The sequence below is a fragment of the Leiobunum rupestre genome, chromosome 9 (genome assembly GCF_980474605.1).
Source record: "Leiobunum rupestre chromosome 9, qqLeiRupe1.1.hap1, whole genome shotgun sequence".
NCBI classification, from domain to species: domain Eukaryota; kingdom Metazoa; phylum Arthropoda; class Arachnida; order Opiliones; family Sclerosomatidae; genus Leiobunum; species Leiobunum rupestre.
In genome coordinates, this window is record NC_143392.1 from 16,774,901 (window position 1) to 16,786,614 (window position 11,714).

The 11,714-nt window shown below is 37.1% G+C and overlaps 4 protein-coding genes and 1 non-coding gene across 12 annotated transcripts; 2 read left to right on the forward strand and 3 right to left on the reverse strand.

Annotated features, from left to right (window-relative positions):
* Window positions 1-289: 289 nt before the first annotated feature.
* Window positions 290-543, forward strand: LOC149926709 (RNase MRP). Its single transcript, XR_016476152.1, has one exon.
* A 378-nt stretch (window positions 544-921) lies between these two features.
* Window positions 922-2,924, forward strand: LOC149926710 (glutathione S-transferase omega-1-like). Its single transcript, XM_090158963.1, has 5 exons — window positions 922-1,226; window positions 1,312-1,417; window positions 2,047-2,269; window positions 2,337-2,463; window positions 2,540-2,924. Exons 1-5 carry the CDS (start codon window positions 1,055-1,057, stop codon window positions 2,776-2,778), a joined length of 867 nt encoding a protein of 288 aa, XP_090015089.1. The 5' UTR covers window positions 922-1,054; the 3' UTR covers window positions 2,779-2,924.
* Window positions 2,919-4,092, reverse strand: LOC149926711 (uncharacterized). The gene is made up of 3 exons (XM_090158964.1): window positions 4,006-4,092; window positions 3,776-3,888; window positions 2,919-3,707 (listed from the first exon to the last, which is right to left on the reverse strand). The coding sequence occupies exons 2-3, from the start codon at window positions 3,846-3,848 to the stop codon at window positions 3,289-3,291; spliced, it is 492 nt and encodes a 163-aa protein (XP_090015090.1). The 5' UTR covers window positions 3,849-3,888; window positions 4,006-4,092; the 3' UTR covers window positions 2,919-3,288.
* A 700-nt stretch (window positions 4,093-4,792) lies between these two features.
* MEP-1 (zinc finger protein MEP-1) lies at window positions 4,793-11,428 on the reverse strand. 8 transcript variants are annotated; one of them, XM_090158959.1, is made up of 4 exons: window positions 9,571-9,734; window positions 8,921-8,978; window positions 5,125-8,845; window positions 4,793-5,058 (listed from the first exon to the last, which is right to left on the reverse strand). In XM_090158959.1, the coding sequence occupies exons 3-4, from the start codon at window positions 8,831-8,833 to the stop codon at window positions 4,976-4,978; spliced, it is 3,792 nt and encodes a 1,263-aa protein (XP_090015085.1). In that variant the 5' UTR covers window positions 8,834-8,845; window positions 8,921-8,978; window positions 9,571-9,734; the 3' UTR covers window positions 4,793-4,975. The 8 variants fall into 8 exon arrangements, with proteins under 8 accessions (XP_090015085.1, XP_090015087.1, XP_090015086.1 ...); XM_090158961.1 differs by having other exon boundaries at window positions 5,120-8,845; XM_090158960.1 differs by having other exon boundaries at window positions 4,793-5,046; window positions 9,571-9,733.
* Window positions 10,299-11,418, reverse strand: LOC149926713 (uncharacterized protein KIAA1143 homolog). Its single transcript, XM_090157736.1, has 3 exons — window positions 11,311-11,418; window positions 10,567-10,705; window positions 10,299-10,483 (listed from the first exon to the last, which is right to left on the reverse strand). The coding sequence occupies exons 1-3, from the start codon at window positions 11,416-11,418 to the stop codon at window positions 10,299-10,301; spliced, it is 432 nt and encodes a 143-aa protein (XP_090013862.1).
* Window positions 11,429-11,714: the final 286 nt, after the last annotated feature.

Sequence of the window (11,714 nt, forward strand, 5' to 3'; positions counted from 1 at the left end):
AAATTTTCCCTCCGAGCGTTTTAAACGAAAGACCGACAGATGTCAGTAAATTAGTTTGTATAGCGTTATATTACACTGAATTTATAAATCCGCTTAAAGATCAAATTACCGCTATATATTTTTCAACGGAACCTCGATAATACGGTGGAAAATTCCATCAATTAAGATAAAGATTTACATTTTAATAATTTACATTATAAGTCGAACGAAATAAATCATATTCGGTGCATTTAGCATATTTCTCGAATGAGGGGTATATAAGAGGGTGGTGTAGCGATATGTAAGTATTGGAATCTTCCTAGACTTGTTGTCCAAGATACAAACGGGACCCCCGGTGGTTCATTTAGTTCTTGGGGTAAAGTCCCCGGAGAAAGGGCAGAAACTGCCGGGGTGTGATACCTCTGACACCCAACAATAACCTCACATAAGCTAAGACGGGCTCAGCCCAGAGCGAGGGTATATGGGTTGGATCACTCATAGCACAGTTATACAAGTAATTTGACTCTATCAAATCTACTCAATGGGGCTTACTCAGGAAGATTCCGCGTATTTTATTGCCAATTTTTATACTTTTGTGGGGAGGAATACAATTATCGTATTATATTACGCTATCTATACTAAAATTGTCAACAACAAGTAAACAAGATTAAAGAGTATACGATTGAAATGAAAAACAGGGTGAAACTATGCCTGGTTTTTTTATCAATTAGCGCCCGGGCAAAATGGGAATCTGGGGTTGGAAACGAATATAAGCAAAAAGAGTGTTTCCCCACGCATAAGATTCGATTGTGACGTTCGAAAGTTCATGGCCTTTCTTAATCAACTCAAAGTACAAATGTTTTATCAGTTATTTTTCCCGAAATTCACGATGTAACAGATAATTTCTTTGGGGGAAGCGTGAGCCTATAAAGAAACACCTGCAGGGGTAGCCCATCAGCATAAGCATCGGAGACACGCCGAGGATATGATCTAACCACCGCTGGTAGAATATATTTAAATTGTTAAAAATTTCACAGTCCCTGAGACTCCAAGAACTTTATACTTTAAATCGAATATGACGATAGCTAAGCGCATTTTGTCCGTCGTGGGCTTAGATAGTTTTAAACTTGTAAGCGGCACGCAATGCAGGTTTTTCGGGTCCACATCTCGTAGGTTGGAACTGGGGCTTCAGCCCAAGTATGCCTCAGCGGAAGCCGATTCCAACGAAACGCCAGTTCTTTCAAATGGTATATTTCTGTCGACATAATTATTTATGTCATTAGAAAAATCAATGATAAGGTTATTGGCTAATTAAATGACGTACTCCCACAGGTTCCCAATGTCCATCTCTGCAGCCAGATAAGCTAAGGATCTACAGCATGCGCTTCTGCCCATACGCCCAAAGAGTGAAATTAGTATTAAACGCCAAAAACATTGCGTAAGTATTGTTGGTTTTTTTCAAGTGCTTAATTAATTCCTACGATCGCGTTTTAATACTTCTACCTCACAAACTCAGCGCCGCCCGACTAAAATAAGCAAGCGTCTTAGTCGCATTCATTTAGGAAGAGCCCAAAGTTTATATAATATCATGTAAAGTGGGCGTCCCTTTGAAATGCTGCCCTTTTTAAAAACGATGGGTGCTGGGGTGAGTCAATTAAAAATTATTGGAGATCAATAAGTTAGAATTATGGTGAGGCAGTTGCTAGGTGCTTTGTAATTATCTAATCTCAAGCAAAAGGCAAACAGCTATTCCCTTAGGATTCAAATGGGTATTATCACAAAACATACTTAAAATATTATCAGTGAAACACTTTTCGTCTCCAATAGATAACATGACACTAAAAAAAAATAAGCAAGAGGGGGCGGCAGTAGCGTAGCCTGGGGGTCCCGTGCCCCCCCCCCCCGAAATACTTGGTGGTTTTAGCCATTTTTTAGTCAAATATATGCCCCCCCCCGAAACAAAAATTATTGCTACACCACTGAATGGTAAGGGGGCAAGCCGTCTAAATAAATAAAGTCTCTAGTTGAAGCCACAACTATAATTTGAAATATATTTTAAATTTTCAGATACAACATTGTAAACATAAATTTGCAAGATAAACCAGATTGGTTTTTGCATAAAACGTCGTTGGCCAAAGTACCAGTTATGGAATTACATAATGGCGAAATTCTTTTGGAGTCCATGGTCATTGCTGACTACCTCGATGACACATACCCGGAGAGAAAATTAAACCCAACAGACCCTCTAGAAAGAGCGCACAACAGTATTCTACTAAAGAGATTCACACAGGTTAATATTTCAGACTACGCCAATTAGTGTAAAAATCATTAGTCTAATTTAAATATTTTAAAACTAGATTGCCATTTCAATAGTACCAGTCTACCGGGGTGAAATAAGTATCAGTGAATGGTGGCTAATCTTCCAAGATAAAATTCAGTACCTAGAAGACACGTTAAAAAACTCTGCAAAACCTTACTTCGGAGGTTAGTTTATAACCTGCATCAAATGATAATAATTATTTAAGGGTTTGTGTTTAAAAATACTTGTTAATATTTATAGGCAATGAGATTGGTATGGTTGACTACATGATATGGCCATGGTTTGAACGCGTGGAAGCTATCACCATCGCTTACAACCTAAAATCGTGGACACCTAAAAGATTTTGTTTCCTACAAAAATGGATGGATAATATGATTGCCGACTCTTCAGTTCAGGCTGTTATGGTTAGAAAAATGGACCACATTGGCTATCTCAACTCAGTCAAAGCTGGAAAACCAGAATATGACTGCGGAATATAAGATATTTTTGAACTTTTATCACATAATCATGGTTTTAAACCTGTATAAGAGCTACTCTGCATTGTAAAATAGTTTATTTTGTTACATTTGTTTTAATATCAATCCAATTTTGAATAAAAGATTGGTTTAATACCTTTGAAAAAATGCTTGGTTTGTACAAATCTTTTGATACAAAATAGTTTTTCTTAGTTTAGGTTTAACATCCTTGAAAAAATGCTTGGTTTGTACAAGTCTTAAGTACAAAATAGTTTTTTCTTAAAGAAAAATGTGTACATTATTATAAAAGTAGTGTAACATTACTAATGAACATGGCTTTTGCCAACAAAAGAAGCATTTTAAAAATGCTGTCACTGTGACTTGTCACAAAAATGACTAACAAAAATAGTTTTCTAAACTACTAAATAAGGCACATTATAGGAATATCTGATCCCAAAGATTAACCCCACCACTATTTGGAAATTACTGTAATTTTAAGTTTAGAGAAAATGAAATTTTTTATATCCCATTCCACTATTTAGAGGAATATTGGGGTGGTGGACTGTAGTTAGTTGCGTACACGGGATTGCCAATTCCTTGGTCGGCAGGATTAGAAGGTACTGGGACATACCCAGGAGAGCTTGGGTAACCAATGTTGACTTGAGTCGGTGGGGCAGTTGGTTGTTGGGTTACAACAGTGGTGTGTACATAAGTGGAACGTTTTTGGCAACAGCCACAGCAGCAACGGCAAATGAGTACGCAACAGCCAATAAAGAGAACCAGTGAGCCAATGATTATCCCAATGATAGCTCCAATCCCTAAAGCCACTTCGCCTTCCGAGGTGTTATAGCGTACTTGGACCGTTCTTTCATTATTCATTTCATTCAAAGTATCAGCAAAATTATTCACTTGATTATTCAGTTCCTGATTAACTTTCTTAAATGCACCATCAACTTAAATTGAGTTATACTGGTTAGCTCTACAGTCACATGTCGTAAACAACAAATGAAATTTTACTTACAATCATCTTGACAAAACACCACGGATGAGATCGTGAATACGACGAGAATTGATATTACTTTTATAGTCGCCATGTTTGAAATACAACTGCTTTGCAGTTGAAAGATATAATTTCTGTTAAATTAATCGATAAATTAATATAAAATTAAGCATAGGGCTTACACCCCCGTAATATTTCAAATACAACACAAAGGAGCATACGAATGTGAGATAATGAATATTTCAACAAACCTTTAACGACTCCTAATAGTTTTCATAAATAAGCTTTAACACAGAAATAAAAACGAAACTAAAACAAAAAAACGAACACACAAAACGGTCCGATCACAGACTCACAATCTGATTGTTAAGAACCGTGGATCCTAAGAGTAATCTTAAAGCGTTTGTAGCGTGTCCTGGCGCCCACCATTTGAACTATAAAAGGTGCCAAGTTATGTTGGTTTATGCAAATTAAAATAAACTGAAAATTTCCCATGGTTTTGCTCGCGTTTTATTTCCAAATTAGGAAGTAGCTACATAACTTAACCCAGGATGCTCAAAATTATTCCAAAAATGCTTATAATTACTACTACCATTATTAAACGGAATTAAAAACTTTTAGACAATGAAACTGTCTAAATATCAATATCAAAATATTTAAACTTTGAGAAAACCAATCTTAGCTTTCATACAAGATTTGAGGCTTTAAAACTTTCTTTTCTTAACGTTTGATTGGCAAAAATCTTTCAAGAATGCCAAACTGAAACAATATACAATTAAATATTGTATTCCAAACCAAATAAATTACAATAGGTCGTATGAGTGACATGCGGACAAATTTTACATTTTTTTATTAAACACTTCTCCTAAGAATACGTTAATTTACTTTTCCTTGTGATTTCATTTAGGAGTTTGGATTTTTGCGATTTGCAAAAGGGGGATTGTCTCTAAATCAATTTGTGACGATGGTGAAAGTGATTCACTAAATAGGACGCGAAAATGTTAAGATTTTTTTTTAAAAGAACTTCCTAAGACAAAGTTTTCAATTCAAATACAACTGATTTTTTTTAAATTTAACATTTTTAAATTTGTTTATACAAAAGAAAATCGCAAAAGTATTTTAATATTAAAACATTTTACAACATAAACACTTTGAAATGAAAATTGTTTTGAAAAAATGTTAATTCTAATGGATGTTAATTTTCCTTTCTTTAAACAATTTTCAAACACATTCTTCTACAGGAAGAGTTTCGTCCACTACTCCTTCACTGTCACTATTCTCTTCGAAGTCCGCTGTGTGTAAAACTACCATTCCATCAAACAAACCTAGGCACTTTTCGCATTTCAATATATGACACAATTTTACCTTACATTTTTTCGTATGTCGTAATTTCATGTGTACAGAAATGTTTCGCACCAGAATACCACAGATGTGACAGCGTATGATATCGTTATAACGGGGAGTTTTTTTTATTAAATTAATAGGAGTTTTTTCTCCACTTTCTTCGTCCACGGAGTTTTTTTTTAGACGATTTAACGGATTTGACTTTTCAGGAACCACGTTGGTGGGTGTTATTGTAACCGAGGGCAGAGAATCTACAACTGGTAATTTCATGGGTGGAGGTAGAGCCCCTTTTGCCTGAGAAGTCGGTGTAACTGTCACCTTTAAAGAGTTATCATTTTTTTTGGCAGGCACGACGGTCATTTCCATCGAAGAATTGGAGCTGAGTTTCTTCTTCATATTACCTGCATCATCTGCCGAAGTAGACGAAGAGCGCTTAACAGAACCACTATGAAACATGTAAACGTGATTCTCAAATAGCTTATAAAGGTTGAAGGTAGCCGAGCAGACAGTGCATTTATAAGATAAGTGAGCGGGTTTCAGGGTTGCTTTGTGAACTTGATTCATGTGAGAAACCAACTTGCATACGTAAACGCGACCACATACGGTACACCGACCACCATCTTGATTTTTATTAGCAAGTTCTTGCATATTTGATGTAACTAGACCATGGGCTCCTAAAAGATGACGTTCCAAGCCTTGATCAGTAAAGAACCTCCATTGGCATTTTTGACAGTTGAGGGGTGGCCGGCTAGACAACATTTTGGGGTGAATCTTTACTTTATGTATCCAAAGCATATGCGTTCGAAGTTGTTCCAAATCTTTAAGATATCCATCGCATATTTCGCAAATGACAAATGTAGTATTAGCCAACATGGGATTCCCATACGCAGATTTTGAGGCAGTTTGTACGGTGGTATAGGGACCTTGAAGTTTTGGAAGGTTACTTTGTTGCATTTTATTAAGGATTGCTGGGCTCAAAGTAGCAGTTGGAATTAGGGACGTGCTATTAGGCAACTTTTTAGTTATTGATGGAGAAGGCTGGGGTATTATGCTAATGGTATTCTTAACTCCAGTTGATCCTGATGCAGCCAAATTTGGAAACAACGCTACTGGCTGAGGAGTATTGCTATTAGATTGTGATGGTATGAGAAATTGGGAATTGTTTCCGTGACCTATAAAGGGAACTACTTGGCCATTATTCACAACCTGATAAATTTGCCCTCCTGGAACTGCTACCGTAATCTCAGGTTTACCAGGGAGGCTTTTCGAGACTGGAGTCTGGAATCTCGCTTTCTGAAAACTGTTTCCAAAATGGCCAGAGTCCTTTAGAGACGCTGTTACAATTTGTTGATAAAGGGAAAGGCTAGACTGAGAAGAGGTGGTTCGAATGGAAGGAGCTGGTCTAATAATCCTTTGAGGTGCTTGTTGGGCAGCTTTAACCATGGCTTTTTGCTGAGCAACTTTCTGCGAGTTTGTTCTGGCAACGGCACTAGCAGCAGCTACGCACATCTCGTAAGATTTGATATCCGCTAATGTGATTGGTTTAGCCGTAATGGTAGGGTTCTCCCAATCACCCGGTGGAAGTTGATTTCTAGCAGAGAGAAAGTACTTCATGCACTTGTTTGTGTGACTCGTGGCCCTAGTTTTGAGGTTAGTTTCAAAAGGACAATAAGGGCAATCGTAAAAGAACTGTCCCGGTAACTCCAACACCCCTTTCTTATTGTGCAAGGCCTCCATATGGAAAAGAATTACTTTATGATCGCGAGTAATAAAACTGCAAAAATTGCACCGGAATTCTCGTCTCTGAGTCATGTGAGGTACTAAAAGATGACCTTGTAAAACTAACTCGGATTCAGTTTTAAAATCACACATCTCGCATTTCTTGAGTTCAAAATTGAAGGGTTCGTTGGCTTGTTTCGATCTCAAATAGCCTGTCGTGTGATCTTGCAAAGAGTTTTCCAAATCTGGATTTTTAGCATCTTTTTTTAGTTGCCTTTGCTTGACTTTCATCATATCCTTCTCGTACCATTCATTTACTCGACTCAAACCAATACCAATCAAAAACTCTCCAACAGTGCTATTGAAGAAAGGTTTGATTTGGTAATAGCTTTTCTTGTTAGTTTCTTCTTTCGTCGCAGTTTTCACGCTTTTGTTAATGAGATCTGGTTTCTTCAGAAGTAAAGGCATAGTAATTGAAGGGGTCTCCAACAAGGACTCGCCCTCTTTCAGTTTAATATTACTAGTATTTTTGTCACGAATGGGCACGTAACAACCTAAAGTAATTGTTTCTTTCAGATAGGTAGGGAATTTCGCCTCCTCTAAGATCTCTTGGCTCATTGGCTCTGTAGTTGGTTCAGGTGGTGGTTTAGGAGCCTCTTTCACTTCAGTTTTTATCTGTTTTTTGGCTCTAGGACTATCTACCGCCTTCCTTTTCTCATTCTTTGGTGGAGTTTTCACTTCTATTTCAACTTTTTTAGCTGCATTCCTCAAACTCCGTCTTCTCGTTTCAATAGGAGCGGGGCTACCTGCTTTTTCTTTAGCTTTCAAATCATCAGCTACAGACACTTTGTTCTCCTTCTCTTCTTTTCCATCTTTTTCCTTGTTGTCTGATTCTTCATCTTTATTCTCCAATTTAAGCTTAACAGCCTCTCTACCTTTGGAATCTGAATTTTCATTTTCTTTGGAATCTGATAATTCATTTTCTTTGGAATCTGATATTTCATTTTCTTTGGAATCTGATATTTCATTTTCTTTGGAATCTGATATTTCATTTTCTTTGGAATCTGATATTTCATTTTCTTTGGAATCTGATATTTCATTTTCTTTGGAACCCGAAATCACATCTTCCTTGGAATTGGAAATCTCACAGTCTTTGGAATCAGAAATCTCATCATCTTTGGAATCAGAAATCTCATCATCTTTGGAATCTGAAATCTCATCATCTTTCGAATCTGAAATCTCATCATCTTTGGAATCAGAGATTTCATCTTTATCTTCAATAGCCGTATCTTTCCCATTCGTAACATTTTTGCCCTTTTTTGAAACTTCTTTCTTTTCAGTCTCAGAATTGACCACTTCAGATTTAGCATCAGTTTTATTTCTAACTTCTGAAATCGAGTCACTTTCACTCTCCTCATCTTCCTCCTCTTCTTCTTTGCTAGAATCATCATTATTGGTACCATTGACCAATTTCCACATACTAGCTGGTTTACCCGTGCACTCGTTTAGATTGGGAGCTTTACCAATCTTTGCTTGACCATTATTAGCATCCTCAACCACGCTTGATTGAGAATCTTCATCTTCAGAGTTATTAGATTCAGATTTGATGTCATCTTCATCAATCAAATCATCGTCATTGCGCGAATCTTCCTCAAAATTTCCGTTATCTTTATTGTCATTGAGTTCATTTGCGCTCTCGCCTCTACTTTTAGATTTGCTATCACTATTATCGATACTGCCATCTTGTATGACCGCCCGATTCTGACTACCAACACTGTTTTTATCATCCGTTTCAATTTCATTCAAGTCCAAACTGCTAAACGAAGACCTGCTATTACTGTTTTCACCCTCTCCACTGTCACCACCATTGTCCATATCAACCTCCCTATTACTGGAAACACTTCCAGCAGAGCCTAAACTTCCTTCTAAATCCTGGTCCACCACGTCATCTTCATCTACGTCAAATCCTTCTCCTTCAAACTCATCATCTTCGTCCATTGGATTGGAATTGCTCATTGTGGATTGCAGAACAAAATTACCTATAAAATAATAAGATTAGTTTAGTATAACATTCTTATTGAACTTAAGAACAGCTGGTAATCATACTTCAACCAAGAGGAGCTCTTAATATGAATCTTGTTTTTATTATTTTCAGAATGACCTAAACATGGAAAGGTTCAATTAGGCCTTGGCTTTAAAATTTGCACTACAAAGACGCCAAATGTCTGCTTCGCCCGTTTTACCGCCAAGTTGCCAACGGCCCATTTCCTCCCCGTTTATAAATTCGACCCCCGGTTGCCTTTTTCATCCCCCCATTTTTCCCCCTCATATAGTTGCCCTGCCCTAAGGCCCAATGAAGTATTGTGCTGCGCCATCCCCTAGATCTCCCTGCGAAGCTTGCTTTAGTATCGTAAATGCAATACCGTAATTACTTGGAAAAATAATTCACATCCGAATTAACCCCAAATCGAGGTACACAGCGGTACAAGACCTAAATAATAGCTACCTACGGACGAAACATTCAAAAAACGCTCCCTGACATATCAAATAAAAAATAAGCCTATGCTGGCAATACTATTCGCGGAAAGAAACGAATGAAACGGGCCTAATCCGACGACATTGTACGTAGGCGCCGCGCACCCAAAAAGGAGGAAAGCCACCCATTCACAAACCGGAAAGAGAAAATTATCCGCACAAAAAGAGAAGCGGCAAACAAATAAAAGGGTTAAAATTTCTTAAAAATCCTTTCTTACCTGCTGAAAAGCTAAACGCGCAACATATACAAAATTAAAAGTGTGGAAACAAGACTCAAAAACGCGGGACTTTTACGGCCACCGACGACCGGAGGCTAGAAGATAGACGCGCTTGCCGGCGCCCTATATTGAACTCTACGTAAAGTTACAAGATGGCGCTCGCAAATCACGTGATATAATACTTTTTACGTGTGTATTTTGAAGCACATACGTTTAGTAGCGAATCAAAATTTAGTTTAATAACCACGTGACGACGTTAGCGTGGTTAACCAATCATACGCCGAGTTGTCTGTATGTTCAATTTGGCCTACTGCACCCCATTGGACAGCCTACATCACATGTGTTGTGAAAAGTAACCCCCAAGTGCCCCCCAAAGTACACAATTGAATGTACCTTAAATTTAAACTTAAGCTAAACTGCCAGTTATGCCCCTGCACCTTGACCAGCATTACCTAGTGTCAATGCCCTCTCTGGCCATGTGACTGCAAAGCAAAGCACCATAAAACGAGTAAACCACTTTGGAAGTTATCCATCAAGCACATGGCCTACCTAACTGTCATTCAAACACTTTGCCTCAGCTGAAGTTTCAATTTAAAACAATTACATTCATTGACTAAATGCATTCCAATATACAACTTTGTTGAAATTATCTTACATATAAAAATCAAATGTTTTTATTTATGAACTATATACAAGATACAAAATTTCTAAACTTTCCTAAAACTTTTTTAAGTGTCATCTTCCTCTTCATCTCCAAATGAGAGCAAACTTTTGTTTTTTACACCTTGCCTATCACTTTTCTCTCCTCGAAAATCACTCGTTTTGTTCTTTTTGGAGGATGCATTTAGAGGGTTTTCATTTACTCTCTTTTCAGGCTTATGAAAAGTCATTTTTTTACCCTTTTCTTCCATTTCTAATGAAACAAAAACGCCTTCTCTCAAAAATCATAGCTTCCTAACAAAAAATGAATCTTAGAAGGCAAAATAAATTTTATACCATTTTTGGTTGGCTTGGTTTTGGGAAGAATTTTGCTAGCCTCCTCCTGAGTTAAATCCCCTGGTTTTAAAGCAACTACTACCGGTCTCTCATCATCAGAATCTGAACTATCATGACTGGTTGAGGGTAATTTTTCACGCTGCAATTTATTTTCTATATTAAGCTTATCACTATCATTATATTAAGCCCACTTTCAACATGTGGCTTATCACTACCATAAGTTGTATCATGGAATGCAATAATTTTTTTCAATGACATCAGGATTTTTTAATGATTCAGGCTATTCTACATATATCTCAAACTTCAAATGAAATCTTTAAAGGGATAAACCCAAAGCTATAACTCATCGAAACCAGAAATCCTCATAGTGTCATCATCGGAAGTGGCTTTTGACACATTAAAAATAGTCTTACAGTAGTTGTTTTAAACCACCTGTTTTCTGAGGCCTTAGGAATTATATGGAGTTATTTCATTTTCATTTAAAGATTCCTAAATTTTTTATCTGTTAATAAGCGATGTGCCTCAATTTCATCAAATCATCATTCCAATAACTAATATGCTAATATGTAAAATACATATAAAAATCTTCACACCCTTTCTATTATGAAATTCCAATCACCCTAAAAATTAACCAACTTTTTAGGTTACTTTAAACAACTCTTGCAAAGTAAAGATGGAGAGGCGGTAGGACTCAGGCCTCAATCCCTCATTGATAGGCTTAGCGAGTGAAATCAACCAACATACTTTTGTTTCGACTGTTGGTCCCTCAACGAAGCCAACTCGTTGTTTTAATTCCCTTATAAACTTCGGTTCAGAAGGTTTAACATACGAAACTTGATGTTTCTTTGGCATTACTTTCGATTAAAATCTTAGAAGTTTTTATCTCCCCAGGAAAAACTATTGCTACCACATTGACTCTGTAAGCAGCGCGCCGTTTCCAATAAATTCGAAGGGAATCGAAGAATATGAACTTATGAAGAGCGAAGGCGCGAAAAGGCAGCCGTTAAATAAAATATGGCGCTGTATCCGTTAATTTTCGAAGTTGCGTCACTGATGATATCATTTACTTTCTGGTGATTGGTTAAAATTTGGCGGCAAAACAAAAGTTTTTTTTTGGCAAGTGAAATTTGTGAAAAATCTGTGTTACG

Excerpts from the sequence above, each read along its gene's own strand:
- LOC149926710 (XM_090158963.1), top strand. The coding sequence starts at position 1,055 with ATGACGATAGCTAAGCGCATTTTGTCCGTCGTGGGCTTAGATAGTTTT. Across the intron at positions 1,418-2,046 it reads TTAAACGCCAAAAACATTGC|ATACAACATTGTAAACATAA; the intron begins GTAAGTATTGTT and ends TTAAATTTTCAG. Across the intron at positions 2,464-2,539 it reads TGCAAAACCTTACTTCGGAG|GCAATGAGATTGGTATGGTT; the intron begins GTTAGTTTATAA and ends TAATATTTATAG.
- LOC149926711 (XM_090158964.1), bottom strand. The coding sequence starts at position 3,848 with ATGGCGACTATAAAAGTAATATCAATTCTCGTCGTATTCACGATCTCA. Across the intron at positions 3,708-3,775 it reads GGTGTTTTGTCAAGATGATT|TTGATGGTGCATTTAAGAAA; the intron begins GTAAGTAAAATT and ends ACTCAATTTAAG.
- MEP-1 (XM_090158958.1), bottom strand. The coding sequence starts at position 8,833 with ATGAGCAATTCCAATCCAATGGACGAAGATGATGAGTTTGAAGGAGAA.
- LOC149926713 (XM_090157736.1), bottom strand. The coding sequence starts at position 11,418 with ATGCCAAAGAAACATCAAGTTTCGTATGTTAAACCTTCTGAACCGAAG. Across the intron at positions 10,706-11,310 it reads GACCAACAGTCGAAACAAAA|CGTGAAAAATTACCCTCAAC; the intron begins GTATGTTGGTTG and ends AATAAATTGCAG. Across the intron at positions 10,484-10,566 it reads AACCAAGCCAACCAAAAATG|AAATGGAAGAAAAGGGTAAA; the intron begins GTATAAAATTTA and ends TTGTTTCATTAG.